Genomic DNA, 18,057 nt, shown 5'->3' on the forward strand with positions numbered 1-18,057 from the left:
CAGAAACATTATCTCTGTAGCAATCGGCTAACTTGACACATCAGCTTCAACTCATCAAGAATCTTCTATCCGCTCCAATCACCGCTCTGGTTGACGATTCCAGCAAAATAAAGAACATCTTCGAGCAAATAGAACCCCAACTCCCAGAGCCATTGCAAATCAAGCTCTGGTTAGCCAGCAACCTCCCATTCTTTCGGATAGAAGTCAGTAAAGCACAACAAAGGATGGAAGCACGTCGCTCTCAAACTTCTCTGAAAGCTAACATTACCCAAAAGTGCAAGGCCCTCAACCAGAAGAAGGCAACTCTAGATATCAAAGCTGACGTGTCTGCCAACGTGAACCGACTCAACCTACTGAAGAAAGAACTGGCGGAACTTGAAGAAAAGGTCCGCACCACCAAAGAACTCATCCAGGCCGAGGAAACCTCCATCGCAAACTCCAAGCAAGGAACCCAGGAAATAGCCAAGCAGATACAAGCAGAGTTTGCAGAAATCAGCACCTTGAGTTGACAGATAGTCACAGGCGATGACAAGGATGACGAAGCGATTGTAGCACGAGCAGACGCCATCCGTACTGAAGCCATCCATGCCACAGAGGAATTCCTGAACTAGTAGATAGGCTCAAGAGAGAATTAGTACTGCCTGTTAACTTGAAACTCGTAACTGTTCTTTAAAAACACCTGAAGTCGATGGTCACACATCGGCTGTTCGCTTTTCATATATTTCACTAGCCAACTCAAAGTGTTGGCCTGTCATGATTTTTCCTTTTTTTTTACTGGCCAACTCAACGTGTTGGCCTTTCATGACTCTTTTTTTTACTGGCCAACTCAACGTGTTGGCCTGTCGTGATATAGCCAGATGGATGTCATCGGCTTTCATTACTCGCCTTCCCACATGCTCGGGAAATACCTCTTGAGATGCTGACCATTGACAGCAACAGGAAACTTGACACCGTCCAATTCCTCGAGCATGTATGAGTTCCCAGGCAAAATCTGATCAACCTTGTACGGCCCATGCCAAGTTGGAGACCATTTACCAAACTTTTTGTCTTTAGTTCCCAATGGCAATACCGCCTCCCAAACCAAATCTCCAACTCGGAAATCATTAGGCTTGACCTTCTTGTTGTATGCACGGGCAACTTTAGCTTTGTTCTCTTTGATTTTTTCCAGCGACCAAAGCCTTAGCTCTGTCAGGTCCTCCACATTATCGTTCATCAAGGCTGCATACTGTTCGGCAGATAGATCATTCTGAAACTCAACACGCCTTGATCCAGCCGTGATTTCCCATGGTAGCACAGCATCCTGGCCGTAGACTAGATGGTACGGCGACGTCTTGGTGGACCCATGACACGAAATACGATATGCCCACAAAGCTTCTGATAACACCTCATGCCAGCGCCTAGGATATTCATCAATCTTTCACTTTATGAGTTTGATAAGGCTCTGGTTGGATGCTTCAGCCTGTCCATTGGCTTGGGCATAATACGGAGATGATCTGATCAGCTTAATCCCCATGTCATCGGCAAACTTTCTGAACTCCTATGATATAAAGACCGATCCTCCATCGGTCGTAATGGTCTGGGGGATCCCAAATCTGTGGATGATGTGTTATTTGACAAAGCTGATCACATCTCTCGATGCTACTGATCTCATGGGCACTGCCTCTACCCACTTTGTGAAATAATCTGTGGCAGCTAAGACCCATTGGTGACCCTTGCTAGACGACGGGTCGATCTGTCCAATCATGTCCATGCCCCAGCCTCTGAATGGCCAGGGTTTGATGATAGGATTCATCACTGATGCTGGCACTATCTGAATTTTGCCAAACCTCTGACATGCTTGACATCCCTTGTAATATTTGAAACAATCTTCAAGCATAGTGGGCCAGTAATAACCCGATCGCCTAATCAGCCATTTTATCTTATGAGCCGATTGGTGCGTACCACAGGCTCCCTCATGAACCTCATGCAAGAGCCGATTTGACTCTGAAGGCCCCAGACATTTGAGCAGTAGTCCTTCCATGGTCCTGTAGAACATGTCATCCCCTATCAGAACATACTTCATGGCCTTGAGTCTTATCCTTCTGGGTGCCCCCCGAGCCGAATCCTTCAAGTAATTGAAGATATCGGCTCTCCAGTCTCCGGGTTCAAGAAACTGAACCTCCACGTCGACTCCATCGGCTGCTTCCCTGTACCCGGAAGCCATCTGTGCCAAATCATTGGCTTCATTGTTCAGAGTCCTGCGTATCCAGTGGAAATTGATGTACCTAAATTGTGACATCAACTCACGGCATTGCATCCATATCGGGAAAAGAGCCTCGCTCTCACATCTATATTCCTTCGTGAGCTGAGAAATCACCAATTTTGAGTCCCCAAAAATTTCCACCGCCTCTGCTCCAGCTTCAAGGAGTAGTTCCATCCCTTTGCGAACGGCTTCATATTCCACCAAATTATTGGTGCATGGGGCAGTCATTCTGATGGAAAAGGAATAAGTCGCCCCACGAGGCGAGACTAATAGAATTCCCACACCGCACCCATCATCACAAGCCGATCCATCAAAGAACATAGCCCAAGCACGAATAAATACCGCAGCAATATCAGTGCTGATCCTGTCCGCAACAAGATCCGCCAGTGCTTGTCCCATGACTGCTTTTGCAGGCTGATATCGGATATCGAATTCTGACAATGAAAACATCCATTTTCCAAGTCGGCCTTTCAGGACAGGAGCCGACAGCATGTGCTTTATGACATCCGATTTGCATATAACAATTGTTTCCGCCGAGAGCAAAATATGACGAAGCTTTGTACATGTAAAGTATAAGCAAAGGCAAAGCTTCTCGATTTCAGGGTACCTGGTCTCGGCGTCTAACATGCGTCTGCTGAGGTAGAAAACCACCCTCTCCTGGCCGTCATGCTTCTGGAGTAGCACCGAAGCAATGGAAGTGTCACCCACGGATAGGTACACATAAAACGTCCTATCATGCTGAGGAGGAACCAACACTGGAGGCTTTGACAAATATTCTTTGAGTTCATCGATAGTTTGCTATTGTTCTGCCCCCCAGCGAAACTCATCATCAGATTTGATCTTCACCAGACCCATGAACGGCTCAATGCGCCCAGACAGATTAGAGATAAACCGTCTGACAAAGTTGATTTTACCGATGAGCTTCTGCAATTCTTTCTTCGTAGTAGGTGGCTTCATCGTCTTCACAGCTTCTTGACTCTTTAGGCCGATCTCGATTCCCCGTTCATGCACCAGGAATCCCAGAAATTGACCGGCCGATGCACCGAAGGCACACTTCTTTGGGTTCATTTTGAGCCCAAACCTTCGAGTTCGTTCCAAAACTTGGCGCAGGTCTTCTAGATGCCCCCCCAGCCGACTTGGACTTGACCACAACATCATCAATGTAAATTTCTACCAATCTGCCGATGAGATCGTGAAAAATATAATTCATGGCACGTTGGTACGTTGCACCGGCATTCTTCAGTCCAAAGGTCATAACCAAGTACTCGAACAAGCCAACTGCGCCTGGCACTCTGAACGCAATCTTGTTCACGTCTTCCGGGGCCATGAAGATCTGGTTGTAACCGGCATTACCGTCCATGAAACTCATCATCTTGTGGCCAGCAGCGGCGTTGATCAATGTTTCTGCAACAGGCATCGGGTATTCATCCTTCGGAGTTGCTCTGTTGAGATCTCTAAAATCGACGCAGACACGCCATCGGCCATCCTTCTTTTGCACCGGCACCACACTGGAGATCCATTCTGCATACCGGCACGGCCTGATGAACCCAGCATCCAACATCTTCTCTATTTCTTTCTTGACTTCCTCTAGGACTTCGGCCTTCATCTGACGTGCTGGTTGCTGAAATGGCCGAAATCCCCTCTTGAGCGGGAGCCGATGCTCGACGATGCTTCTATCCAGACCGGGCATTTCAGTGTAGTCCCATGCAAAACAATCCCGATACTCTTTCAGTAATGCAATCATCTCCTCACGCAAGACCGGATCCAACTTCTTGCTGATAAATGTTGGCCGTGGCTTATCCCCAGGACCAATGTCAACTTCTTCCAAATCGTCAGCTGACGTGAACCCGTATCCTAGTTTGCCGTCGTCTGAGAAACCAGCTGCGAACGCAGGCGAGTCTTCATTGTCTGCAAGATCAGCGGCAAACACAGGGAGATGACAAGAAAAATTATTTGGCCAACCGCGTGGGCTGGTCGCCTCTACACTTCCATTATAATTCGAAATCAAATAGTCGATGAGTGGCCAACTGCCAGAGCAGGCCACCGTGTGTACATGATGTAACAATTCCGAACCCAAACAGGATTTTCCTATTTTTTGGGGCCGGTCGCCGGGACCGGCCTCTCTATTTCTATTACATCTCGTGGCATGCCAGGATGCGTTTACTCTTGGAGGCCAGTGGATAAGACCAGCCTCAATCTATTTTTTGTCGCCTCGATCCGATCACAGTCTTCAAGGGCGATCCCTGAGATCGGCTCTTGTCCTTCTGCATCCCAAGCATGCATATCCGCGACGGAGACCTCGCTGGAATCGTCTGCAGGGACCGCTTCTACTTCATCACCGTCCCATTGGACGAGGTACTGATGCATTGTGGAGGGGATACAACAGTTGGCATGAATCCAGTCCCTTCCAAGCAGCACCGTGTATGTACTCTTGCTGTTAACGATGAAGAACGATGTCGGTACAGTCTTGCGGCCCACTGTCAGTTCCACATTAAGAACCCCCATTGCTTCTGATGGTTGTCCGTTGAAGTCATTGAGCATCACGTTGGTCTTGATCAGATCAGCAGAAGAATGACCCAATCGGCGCAGCACAGAGTACGGCATCAAGTTGACTGCAGCGCCAGTGTCGACCAACATCCTGTTCACAGGCTTGCTGTTGATGAGGCCCTTGAGATATAACCCCTTCAAGTGCTTGTAGCTCTTCTCCTTGGGCTTCTCGAAAATGATTGGTCGTGGGCCGAGATCCAGCTGCGCGATGGCCGATTCTTCCAGTTGGGGTACTCGAAACTCCGATGGGAGCACAAACACCATGTTCACATCAGCCGATGTCTTCTCATCGGCTTTTGTCTGCTTGGGGCGCCACTCTATTCTTGGAGGGCGCCTCTCTTCCCTCTGCGGTTGCCTGACTTGCTCCGCGAGATCCGGACGTGCCTTCCTCAGCATGTCGAGGTACTTTGCTTCTGCCTCTTCCAGGTTGCGCAAGTGCTGTACTCTGCGCTTCTGCGACCGATTCAGCCCGTCAGGACACCACCGTGGGCAATGGTACCTGTCTTCTTCTTCTGGCTCGGAATCTCCCCTGGATGGTCGCCTCACATGATTGTCCTGACGTGTTCTGGGCCCCAAGCGCCGGAACACCGATGTCTCATCCTGGTGGCACCCTCGAGGCCTGCACTCCAAGCAATCATCTATAGTAGGCAATCGGCTCATGTCGGAGTTCCAGCAATACCTGAAGAACGGGCAATGCCAGTGGTCGCGTATAGCCTGGTGCCTTCCCAACGTCCTTCCCGTGCGGTGCTCGTACTCGTCTTCTTCCGATTCGCGTCGGCGGCGCAGCTTGTACTGGTACTGGTACTTCTCCAGTTCCCGATTAGAAGCTGGGAGCTGGTTGCGGATATGACGTACTTGCTCTTCAGTCACATGTTGCTGCTCCAACTCACGTTCATCTTGCGGCCGTTTGCCAGAAACGGCCTCTCTCCTCTGCTTGTTATGGCGGCGCACAGGTCCCACCATGTTGATCTGGAATGCTAGATCCTGGCCTTCGGATCCGAAGTCTGACAGCTCCACAATGTTAACCGGTGGGAAGGGCTTCGTGTCAACCTTCATGGTGTGTTGAGCCAGGATCAATCGGCCTTGTTCGATAGCCGATTGGATCTGTCGACGCAACTCCTTGCATTCACCCGTGGCATGAGTGAACGAGTGGTGCCATTTGCAGTACAGCCTCCCCTGCATCTCTTGTGGCGTCGGTAGCTTGTGGTTCTCTGGTAGCTTCAGCTGTTTTTCCTTGAGGAGCAAATCAAATATCTGCTCTGCTTTCATCACATCGAAGTCGAAGCCCTTCACAAGCCCCTGCTGTTTGACCCACTTGCACGGGACAGGGTTTGCCCCCCGGGTCCACTCTGCCACGGCTACTTCTTGCTCCTCGCCAGAGTCGTCAGATTCATCCGCCTGGGCCATGTTTACATGGCGCTTGAACTTGTCCTGGTACAGCTCAGGATGGTAATGTTCATACGCTGTAAGCTTCTGCACCAGGTGAGCCAGAGATGTGAACTCCAACTGGAAAGCCGCATCCTTGATCGGCTTAGCAAGCCCGAGGACAGCCAGATCGACTGCCTCCTTCTCTGTGATGCGCGATGAGTAGCATCGGTTCTTGACTTCTCTGAAGCGCTGTATGTACTCCGACACGGTCTCTCCTCGTTTTTGCCTGACCTGGGCGAGGTCGGCAATTCCAGCTTCAGCAGCCTCCGAGTGGTACTGGGTGTGGAATTGATCTTCAAGCTGCCTCCAAGTCCGGATCGAATCCGGAGCCAGTGATGCATACCATCCAAAAGCTGGGCCTGTCAGGGATTGGCCAAAGAACCGGACCCTCAATGGATCCGATACTGAGATCATCCCAAGCTGCGTTAAGTATCGGCTCACATGCTCGATGGAGCTGGCTCCTTCTGACCCGTTGAACTTGGTGAACTCAGGAAGCCGATACTTGGGAGGCAGTGGGATCAAGTCATAATCACTTGGATACGGCTTGGAATAGCCGATCGCTTTCCTCTTGGGCAGGATGCCGAACTAGTCTCTCAGTATTGCACTGACCTGCTCCACACTGAGAACTCCTGGGGCCGATGGCTCAGCATTCGGCCCAGTAGCGTACTTTGCCAGCCACGCTTGTTTCTCTGCGTCTGCTCCACAAGGTCCTGGGTTCACCATCTGCACCGAGCGTGCTGGACTGACGCTGTCTGGGATGTAGGCGCACGTGTAGCCGTGCGGGATCTCCTTGGGTGGCTCGGTGAGGAATTGGCCTTCTCCAGGATCACCGCCGATCTTGTGGACGACGTAGATCGGCGAGCTCTGTGGTCTGGGAGCTGCAAATGAGAATGGCAGTTGCGGCCTAGAATGCAGTGCAGCTTCCTCTATGTGACTCCCCAGGGTTGGCCCCGATGGAGAGTACTGGTTCTTGATTATCTCCTGGATGACGCGGTGCACCATGCTCTCAAGCTCGTTCATCAAGCTCTGAGAGTGCCGATGAAGTGCATGGGCCACCATGTAGTTCATCTCCTGACGCAGGGCCCTGGTGTGCTCCTCTGATGGTACAGACATGTCCACATTGTCGAGAGCGCCTTCAGGCGAGAACCCCTTCCACTTGATGCCATGGTTGCGGGTCTTCTCAAAAGAGCCGATGAGATCGGCTTCCAGCAGAGCTTTGATCTCATCATACTTCTTGTGTTCAGGAGAGAGCTCTTCATACGTGACGGGCTTGGGAGCGGATTCTTGATCTTGAGCTCCAGTCATTGTTGCAGTGGACGTTGTTGCTGAGAAGAGTGGTCCCACCGGGCGTGCCAGAATGTGTTGTCGGTCGAAACCCACCGGCGAGCAGCGACGGGCAACACGAAGAGCCGGGAGGTTGCTGGGGGCGCTGGCAGGCACTGCTCCCTCGTCGACGGCCCGCAATCCAGTCACGCGCCCGGAAGTTTTGTGGAAAACTGGGCGTGCCACCTGACCTATACCCGATCAGGAGGGTGTAGACGTGCTCCGAACAGTTTCCTGCATACAAAGACACGTGTAAACGTAAGTCCGAGCCGTGGTCGGCTCCCTGGGATGACTCTTGCATCGGCTTTAAAGAGCCGATCGAGTCCCGGTGTCAGATTGGATCTGTAACCATCCAGATGTCGACGAATAAAGCGAATAATTGTAATGCTGCTTCAATTAAATCTAGCTAATCTAATCCACGATGGTAAAAGCTTCACTGCTAGATCGGAACATCCTACACGTAACTAGGCCTAATGAACGTAACAGACAACTAGACCATAACCCAAAACAGAGGCCTAAGAACTAGCAAGAGCCGATTCCCGGAACAATCCCTATCAAGGTCAAGATAAAGCATCTACTACGCCACCGGATCGTCCAATCCATTTGCAAGGCCTAACCTAGCAGATATTACGCCAACTCCTAAAATAAGAGCAAACCATAACAGATTAGATTTACTAAACATAAAAGAAGCAGAGTGTTGCTTCTGTGCGACTAATTCTATGCAACAAGAACTAGCATAAGATTGAAACATGACAGCACAGAAACAACGTGATATTCGTAGATGATAAGCAATGAAGCGTAATAGATCTACCAAAAGCCATGCTACGAACATCAGGATAACTAGTATTACTCGCCATAAAAAACGCTTCAGTACGAGTAATACCAAGGTAAGAGCAAGAACTACGCTGCCCTGATCGCAGGAAGCGATCAGGGCAGCGTGGCACTTACTTGGATGAAACCCTAGGATTAGGGGTGGCGATGCGCCGAGAGTTGTTGTTGTTGTGAGACGTGATGACGCTCTCCTTCATGAATAACAAAGGATACATATTTATAGTCCGGAGACTTGGGAAACAATCTAAACTAATCTTGTTCCGATTGGACTCTATCTCTAACCTTAAACTAAATCTAAGGATACACGGCCAATGTGGCCCATATGCTCACGCAGGAGCCGATTTACAAGCCTTCCTTAATCTTCTGCTTTAAGCCCATCTTGCTTTCGGCCCATAAATTAACCCTGTTAATTTATGGTGATAACAAAAACATATACATCAGGATAGTTCTTGCTTTTTGGCTTGTGATCTCACCAAAAAGCAGGGGGGCATATGTTGACAGCCAATTCTGACAGTTCAGAGGCCGACCAGTTAGACCAGTCGGGCTGACCGGTTAGACAGGTCTGTCCAGTTGTAATCCGAGTAGGCTTCGTTTTATTTTGGAAATTCTTGTATAAACCGACTTGGAGAGGGGTATGACTTCCCCGGCCTATAAATATAAAGGCTAAGGTCGATTGAGGTATTCCCAATCGAATCAATTAAAATAGGGTTAGTTGGATCCATGCCACTACAATTTCTTGAAGTTGGATTTCATGTTGAAATCCATGCCATTGAGTGGCATGATTTTCAACGTGAAACCCAAATTCACGGAGTTGTGGTGGCATGAATCGAATTTTCCCATTAAAATATCGCATTACCTTTTATCTCTCAAAACCTTGTCTTTTCCAACCCTAGATTGCTTTCTTCTTTCGTCTCGACGACGTTTGAAGACGTTCTGAGTGGTCTGCCGACCTCAGAGCAACCCTAGCCACGCAAGCTCCGACGGGGTCCCTCCTGAGCTCGCGTTTCTAGGTCTTCGCGGTTCTCTGCTCCACACCGGTCAGACCGGTCTGCGGAACCGGTCAGACCGGTCCGCCAGGGCATCGCCAGTTCAGATCGTTACGACGATCTACTGTGCGTTCTAGCGCATTCGAGTGTGTTGGTGCGATTCTGTGTCAACACATAGCAACCAATGGATGCCCCCTTTTGGGCAAATCATTAAAACAACAACGAGCATTTCCAGTACGTAGTAGCTAAGCATGATACACATCTGGCAGGCATTCGATCGAACAGGTCACCTGCGTTGGCAAGATGCTCGATGAGCACGGTGTATGTCTTGCAAGTCGGGCGCAGCCCCTCAGCCACCATCTCCCCAAACACCCTCCGCGCCTCCTCCGCCATCCCGGCATCGAACAGGATCGTGACGCACGTCGTGTAGCTGACGATGGTGGGCCTGCTCCTCTCCTTCATCTCCGCCCACACCCGTATGGCGCCATTCACGTCCCCGGCCCGCACGAGCCAGTGCATGATGGTGGTGAAGGTGGCGGCATCGGGCGCCACCCCAGCTCGGAGCATCTCGGCGAGGAGGTGGAGCATGGCCTGAACGCGGCCAGCCTCGCCGAGGAGGTGGATCATGGAGGTGTAGGTGAAGCGGTCGTGGCGGAAGGTGGGCGACGCGGTTGGGGAGGCGGTGACGAGGGGAGAACTGGAGAAGGTTTCTCCGCGGCGTAGCTCTACAGTGCGCACGCCGTCTGGCGATGAGGACGAGCAGCCCAAACCCCAAGTAGTGGCGGCTGCTGCTGCTGGTGGTGGTTGCGCTCCGGCGCAACGAACACATTCTTGTCCGCGCACGGCGCAGCTGCTGGGTTAGCTGGGTGGCCCAGGGAGGCTGCGGGCCTGACCCCCCGGCAAAATTGATTGTATGGCCCAGCCCATACTGCCCCAACCAGGCCCGCAGCACGCGCGTTTTTTCATTTTTATATTTTTCAAAATCGTTTTTTACAGAAATATATTTTCGGTTTCACAATTTACAGGTTTATACCCCTACCGCCCGGCAGGGCGGCGGCAGGGGGCCTGCCCCCTGCCGCCCCCTGCCGGGCGGTAGGGGCCTATATGTAATTAAAATTTGTGCTTTATCGCATGGAGGCCCCTACCGCCCGGCATGGGGGCGGCAGGGGGCCTACCGCACGGTAGGGGGCGGCAGGCTCCGCTCTAATATAAAAGCCGAGGTCCCCCCACCTGCATTTGCAGCAAACAACATCCATAGAGGAAAAAAGGAGAGACGTGGGGTGAGGGAGGGAGTTGCAACAGCGAAACTCTGCCGGATTCCGCACTTGTGATCTGCAGGTAAGTTACGTATGAATCCATTAATATTGTAAAGCAATTTAATTTAATTAATGCTATAGTATTAAAATTTCAGTTCAGTATTAAAATTTAAGTTTATTACAGACTTGTTTTCTAAATGAATTATAAATTAAAATAGAACTATGTTTTGGATAGTGAAATATAGTATTAAACTTGTTTCTAAATATTGCAGCATAAGGCAATGGCGGCCTCCAATTTTGGAGGATTTTCATGGACCGAAGAAAAATCTAGTATAATACTTGAGATCATGACACATCTTGTAATCAGTAAGAAGTTGGATGTATTAGCGGATGGTACGATAGAGATGGTGTTGTCAAAATTAGTTCAGTTTAAAGAATTCACATTGTTTCGAGGTATTACAACGCAAGATGTAAAGGAACACCTGCTAGAACGTCGGAAGATATACATGAGGGTATGTGAACTAGCGAATCATCCTAATGTTATTGGATTCTTACAAAGTACTTGTAAGATATAGATGCGGTCAGAGGTGTATGAGATGCACATTAAGGTAACTCTTATTCAGTTCTAATCCCGTCCGTCATTTGTAATCCATATTTACGAAATAGTAAAATTATTGTGTAATTATATGCTAGGATTACCCTGAGGACACGGAGTTGATTAACAAATCGATACCAAATGACCTCATTCACTCTGTATTCAAACTCCGGACATCTAATATCTTGTACCACTGGATTCCCAAAACCCTGTTCACGCCATTCACCTAGCACTGAGAAGCGCTCATCGTTCTCATCGTTCGATGAGTCCCCACATTGCTCCATTATTTGTGCATCCTGGTCTTCATTCTCCATGTCCTCCACAATTCCAGGTATCCGCTCGCCTTCATCTGCTAAACCTTGTGGTTCTCGTTCTGGTTCTGTAGCTTGTACATTCTCTTCTTCTTTATCCTCTTTGAATGTTGTGTGTGTTTATCCTTCATCATATGTTGTGTGTGTTGATCCTTCACCTGAATCACCGACCTTCTGGTGAATCTGAATTACCATTGCGAGAGGCCACCATCTTTGAAGAACTGTGTGCATGTAATGTTTCCATTCTTCCGTACTACTTATAAGCGTCAACTCCCAGAAATTCCCATTTGTTTCCCAGGAAGTCACGGTATGAACCGTAAGCAAATGAGTCTTCGGATTCACATTGAACTTCCCGTGAAGCCATTTGCGTATGGAACCAAAACTCCTCTCTAGGGATTTATCTAGACTGCATTGTCTTCGTTCCAATGATAATAGATTTACTCCATAGGAATCACGAGTAATTCTATAGAAATCACCGTAATGAACTTGAAACGCCACCTTGCTCGACATATCTGGCCATCCAAAGACTTAATTTTAATTAAACCAGTTTCTAAAACCATGGTACGACTTCAATTATAACTACTAATCCGAACCTAAGCGGTTACAATTATAAAAAAACACAAATTATAGAATTAAAAGTACAAAAAATTTAAAATGACAAAGTTGAGAAATATTGGTTATCTGCGGTTCGGATCCAAAATCCGGCAGGGCTTCGCTGTTGCAACTCCCTCCCTCACCCCACGTCTCTCATTTTCCCCTCTATGGATGTTGTTTGCTGCAAATGCAGGTGGGGGGAGGGGGGACCTCGGCTTTTATATTGGGGGGAGCCTTCCGCCCCCAAGCTGGGCGGCCGGCCCCCTGCCGCCCCCGTGCCGGGCGGCCGGCCCCCTGCCGCCCCCCTGCCGGGCGGTAGGGGCTTATATGTAATTAAAATTTCTGTTTTATCGCATGGAGGCCCTAGGGGGGCGGCAGGGGGCCTGTCGCCCCGCAGACGGGCGGCAGGCCCCCTGCCACCCCCCTGCCGAGCGATAGGGGTATAAACCTGTAAATTGTGAAACCGAAAATATATTTCTGTAAAAAACGATTTTGAAAAATATAAAAATGAAAAAAACGCCGCAGCACGCAATATGCTCGTTCGTTGCAAATCATGGATGTAAATATCTCTAAAAAAGAATATAAATAGTACGGATATTTTCTCACCGTATTCGAATTCAATCTGATTTGGAAGAGTTTTTATCACTCCCCATATCCATTTTCAGATATTTAATATCTGTAATCGATCCGTGTTCGGATACTGAAAGTTATATTTTTATAATATCTATATCCATTACAATCTTATTTGACAAAAACTAACATTATTCATATCTGATTCCGTATTCGAATAAAAATATGAAAATAAATATGACATCAGTAATATTTGTCCGTATTCGATCTGTTACATCCCTATTGCTAAGAGAATGGGGAGATTTTTAATGGAAAAAGTCTAGATCGCGCTGATCATTAGGCTAAAACAAATCGGGAGGGCTTCCTTCCAGAACCGACGCCACCGACGACAAAGGTTGCATGGCGGAGAGGGAGAGGGGAGGTTGCACAGCAGGGATCTATTTCGACAACGGGAATCATGCGGAGAAAGCCACACCATGTGCAACCAGGCTCTCGAGAAGGGCTGCCCAACGCGCAATACCCCTGTGACAATGACAACTCACTTGTTTATAAGACGAGTTAAATCATAAGCTATCATGGTGGAAGATGTGAAAGCATGCACCTTTGCAATTGAACTAAATTGGGAGTAGGTGTCTTAATCGTGTTGGAAGGATGGAAGGGAAAACAGATTCAGCAAGATTTTTTCTAAATCTGAAAACAGAGAAAATGACCAAATCTGGTGAAGAATAAAATAATATTTTGTGTAGAAACTCTAGATGGAAAATACCAAAATGGAAACTTGGATGTTCACGTTTTATAGAGGTTCCATTTGTTCTCATGAAAAATGGTAGCAAGATGTACAAAATTGAATTCAGAGACATGTGCATTGAATTGCATTGCTAAAATTTTGAAGAAAATGTCAGAATCTTCCATATTCAAAGAAAAATATGGACATGATAGAGGCTAAATTTGAACGTGTTCATGGAAGCAAAATTTTAGCCAAATGTTAGTTCTATAACTTTGCTATTGGGCAATTTCGGGTTTTATAAATAGAATTATAAGAACAATTGATTCTAATCAGCAGGGTTGAGGAAGCTTGACTGAAAACGGCCTGAACCCGATGCATTCAGTTCAAGGTTTGATCAACGTAGAGGCAGAAGCAGCAGATGTGCTTCAAACAAAAATTAAAGAGAAAGGTATAATCTCCAACGTTTATTTTGTCCGATTTCAAGGTTTAGTAGCAGAATTTGGAGAATCAAAGGTTGCAAGATTCAGGTTCAGAAGAAAAGTGACAGTTTCAGAAAGGAACAGTGGCGAGCTTGTGCTTATCCTCACTAATACCGCACCGCTCAATTCTAGCGGTAAAAATTAAAGCATTCCATCGGCCTCCTCCCACAATTCTGCTCACCACACTCAAGTTCTAAACATTACCAAAAAATCACCATCCTCAGATCATCTCCCATTGATTTCCTGCACACACACACCACTATCAACCACCCAACAACTGCTTTGATCCCCGAGCAACATGAGAAAACCGTCCGCCGCCTGGCAAAGAGATCATGATCACTGATATGCTCCAGGTTCTGGGTGTTGGGTCAGGTATGGTTTGTTCGGGGGCGTGTGCGAGTTGTGTAGATGCGGTGCGTGCTGATTGTAGTGCTATTTCTTGGCCGGGACGGCCAAAACGCGCATGCGCCACCGTGTCCATGTCGCGGGCGTTCGGGGTTGCCATGGAGGCTTATGTTCCGATGGTCTCGAAGCCTGGCTCGGGCTCAGGGCATGCTCTTGGGGTGGCATAAGTGCTCCTTGAGCCACCATCCGGCAAGGGGATTGTCACGAAGCTGATAGCTCGGAGGGAAGGGAGGACCGTTGAAGAGCGCGACGATGGGATCGCCGGGGCTGTCCACATAGTAGAGAAGGAGGGAGAATAGTAGGTTTAGGCTTGTTTGTTTGTTCTCACCTCCGCCCAGCCACCCACACGGTGAGTCATAGCGGTTTTTTTATTTTTTTTATTTTTTTTCGTTTTTTACAAAAATATATTTTCGATTTGGAAATTCACAGAAATATACCCCGGCCGCCACGCTGCCGGGCGGCCGGGACCTGGCCGCCCGGCAGCCGGGCGACAGGGGCTTATTCGCAAAAAAAAGACGACAAAAAATTGCAGACAGGTCCCTGGGGATCGGTCGCCCGGCAGCGGGGCGGCCGGCCCCCCAGGCCGCCCGGCAGTGGGGCGGCCGGCCTTATTTTTTGCAATTTAGTCATTTTCGCGAAATAATTTCACATATGTGTCCTTTTTATAACTTTTTACAGAAATAGACCCTGGGGGTCGGCGCTGTAATATGTGGCGCCGAGATAACACGTCTTGGCGCCACAGATCACGGCGCCGAGGTGCCACGCACGCACAAGCAATTTAGTGAATCTTCGAACTTGCCTTTAATATTTTCGGACATTTTCAGGAGACTAGAATACTGTGAACCACACATCAAATATAACGGTAATAATTAAGAACTAAAAATTGCATTACACAATGTAAACCATAGGAATTACATCATAATACAACGTTAATGAAAAACACAACAAACACAACGATGCAGCATGTGACTAGCACTAGATAGTCCTAGTAGCCGTACCCCCACGTAGCAAACTGCATTGAGCCTTCTCCGCAGTATCCACCCATTGCAGGTGGTGCAGGCGGTGGTGCCGGAGGGGCAGGGCCCTTCTTCTTGTGACAAGGGCAGTTGCAGTAAGAAATAGTGCATGGTTCATCCTGTGAAGTGGCAGCATTGCTGGTATCATCATCTTCATCGTCTTTGTTACCCTCGCTCAATTCCTCGTAATGGTTTACCTTGCATTCCAGATCAAAGATCTTTATCTGGAGGTACTCGATGAACTCCTGAACTGAATCAATTGGTGCAGGATCGACCCACCTGGTAAAACCACAGTTTTCTGGAGCATCTGAAGACTGCAAAATAAATTTCATGTAATGTATCTCAATGAAGATAAAGAAATAAAACAACCGAGTATTACCCATGCGTGTGGGCATTTGAAGAAACGCCAACTGTCATCCATTCCGTTGGTGCACATCTGCGCTAAGCAGTCCTCACCATGTCTGCATTTTGGCCACGGTTCTCTACGGTTATCATATTGTCATAGAGGAATTTCATTGGTAAATTCACTCTTGTGCTGTGGTGGAAACTCAAACACTGGTTCCAGAAAAGAATTAGGTCCAAGAGGCCCCTCCTATATTATGGGGTCTCCCTTTCTTCCCCCTTTTTCTTTCCCAAAACCGTAGTAATTCTTCCCGCTAGACCCACCTCCAGACATTGGGTATACAATGAGCTTTGGTGTTTGAGTGCTGCTGGGAGTTCACAAACTTCGGAGTATTTATAGGCGCACAAAGGTCTGATACCCGGAGTGTGGAGTGTAAATGGACCTGAAAAGCCTACATGACAACTCAGTGAAGAGGCTAGCTGACCGAACACTGAAAAGGCTAGATTCAATTCTCGAACTGACTACTCGATGCATCTCTGTGCATGCAGAGCATCTAAGTGCATGCAGACTCACAGCACTACATCGCTGCCGCTCGGTCGATCGTGTCTAGATGCCGCCTTCCCCACTACACGCCACAGACCTTCGCTGTAGAATGACAGTTCCATCGTCCTCGCCCGAGAGACTGCTTTGAAGGTGAGCTTGGTGTGGTTGCCGTGTTGTCACATCTTTTTGAAATGGCGAAAGGGCACTGCTATTGGGCTGTCGTCTTTTGTCACGTTTGTCTGGGCAAACAATGCGACATATGCGAAACCCGTGATCGCCGTGCTGAGCAGTGGCAACCTGTGATCTCGTACTCGCAGCTAGATACACTATGGTCCCTATTTTGAGCTATACGAGCGTGTCACGAAGTTTACTCTGTATGCGGTAGTTGTCATCATCGTCGGCGGGATCTCGGCCACTAACTCCTCCCGCAACTAACTTGTCCTTCATTAAATCACAGAAAAATTCGCAAGAACTTCCCTTATTTCACGAGCATTATGGAACCCACAAACATAACAAGTTCACATCAATAATATCTATAGAAACAAATGACAAGTAAACTACCACAATCATACACAACCATAATCCGAACAGTCGAAGCAGTCCATAATGCCGCCGGAGAAACAAGTGCAAACAACTAACCACCCCTACCATTCCGACCTCTCTTACGTTGTGTGTGTACGTGATCTGTAGGGTAGCTATGACGTTCCGGTGGCCTCACGTCTCTGGCAGGACGGCGTAACTGAGCCAGAGGTGTATGCAAGCTTTGATCATCGTCCTGGGCAGGCGTAGCAAACAACCGTGTAAAGTCCTCCAAGGAGGCCGCGGCGTTGTCTTCAGACCACCCTACAGATCACAAATTTTTTTTTTAAGCAACATTCAAAAGGTGAATGCAATTCCGTACAAATTATTGTATGTACCCTGTGTTGGAGGTGGTGGTGGTGGATAGGAAGAAGCTCCTTCATATCCTCCTGGTGACAGTATAGGGTGATACGAAGACGGCCCCGCTCCGGTGAACTGTTGTGATCCTGAGTATAAATAATAATGTATGAGCCTTCGACCATAAAACATAAGCAAATAAAATTATGCACCACATATTTACCTAAAGTCCCTCCAGCATGTGGCATAGAGGTAAACTTGGTTCCTTGAAATGGAGCCCCTTGCGAGGCACCTGGCCCTCCATAGGGCTGAGAACCGGGGTACCCGTACCCTGTGTGGAGTCGTATTTAAATACTGCATATAAACATACGGATCGGTAAATATCACACCATACCTTCGTACTGTCAGTGGTATAAGGGAGGCTGCTGCCATGCGGGACCACAAGGAACCGACGTTGACGCTTGCGACGATCCATAGGAATCCTCGTACTCCATTCGCGTACCAAAGGCCTGAAGGATACCTCGGGCTCTATCACGTTGAGTGGTCCAGGCCTCGAGTTGTGCCGACACGCTCATCGTAGACCCGCCATGAATCCTCATTACATTTAGTGAGCAATCTAATTCAAGCAGCCTACATGACTCGAACTGCAACCAAAAAAACTTAGTATACAAATATTAAAAGATCGAAAATGCTGTCAACATTTACTCACCGCTCCAGCTAATGCCTCATCCCTGTGTCGTGCATAGCGATCCTACGAAGTCGCAACATGTGGCTGTGGATGCATGTCAACATACGTCAAACGGCAACGAGTCTTCGGTTCGTACTAGGTCAGGTACGCCCGAAACGAAGGCTCAGTGTGTGGACCGGTATCCTCAGCCAACTGCTCGTCTGCATCATCCCACGCAGCCACCCATGGTTGTAATCTAGTGACCCACATTGTCGAGAAAGGATGTCCAGCCCTTGACAAACTGCACATTAAATAGAA

The 18,057-nt window shown here is 48.3% G+C and overlaps 1 protein-coding gene across 1 annotated transcript in view; it reads right to left on the reverse strand.

Annotated features, from left to right (window-relative positions):
- The window catches only part of LOC120647950 (pentatricopeptide repeat-containing protein At2g01390-like), a 55,006-nt gene that overhangs the window by 17,355 nt on the left and 19,594 nt on the right, over window positions 1-18,057 (reverse strand). Inside the window, exon 2 of the mRNA XM_039924746.1 lies at window positions 9,648-10,100. Within this exon, the coding sequence (XP_039780680.1) occupies window positions 9,648-10,100 (453 nt within the window). The remainder of the gene's footprint in view (window positions 1-9,647; window positions 10,101-18,057) is intronic.

The sequence above is a fragment of the Panicum virgatum genome, chromosome 9K (genome assembly GCF_016808335.1).
Source record: "Panicum virgatum strain AP13 chromosome 9K, P.virgatum_v5, whole genome shotgun sequence".
Lineage (NCBI taxonomy): Eukaryota > Viridiplantae > Streptophyta > Magnoliopsida > Poales > Poaceae > Panicum > Panicum virgatum.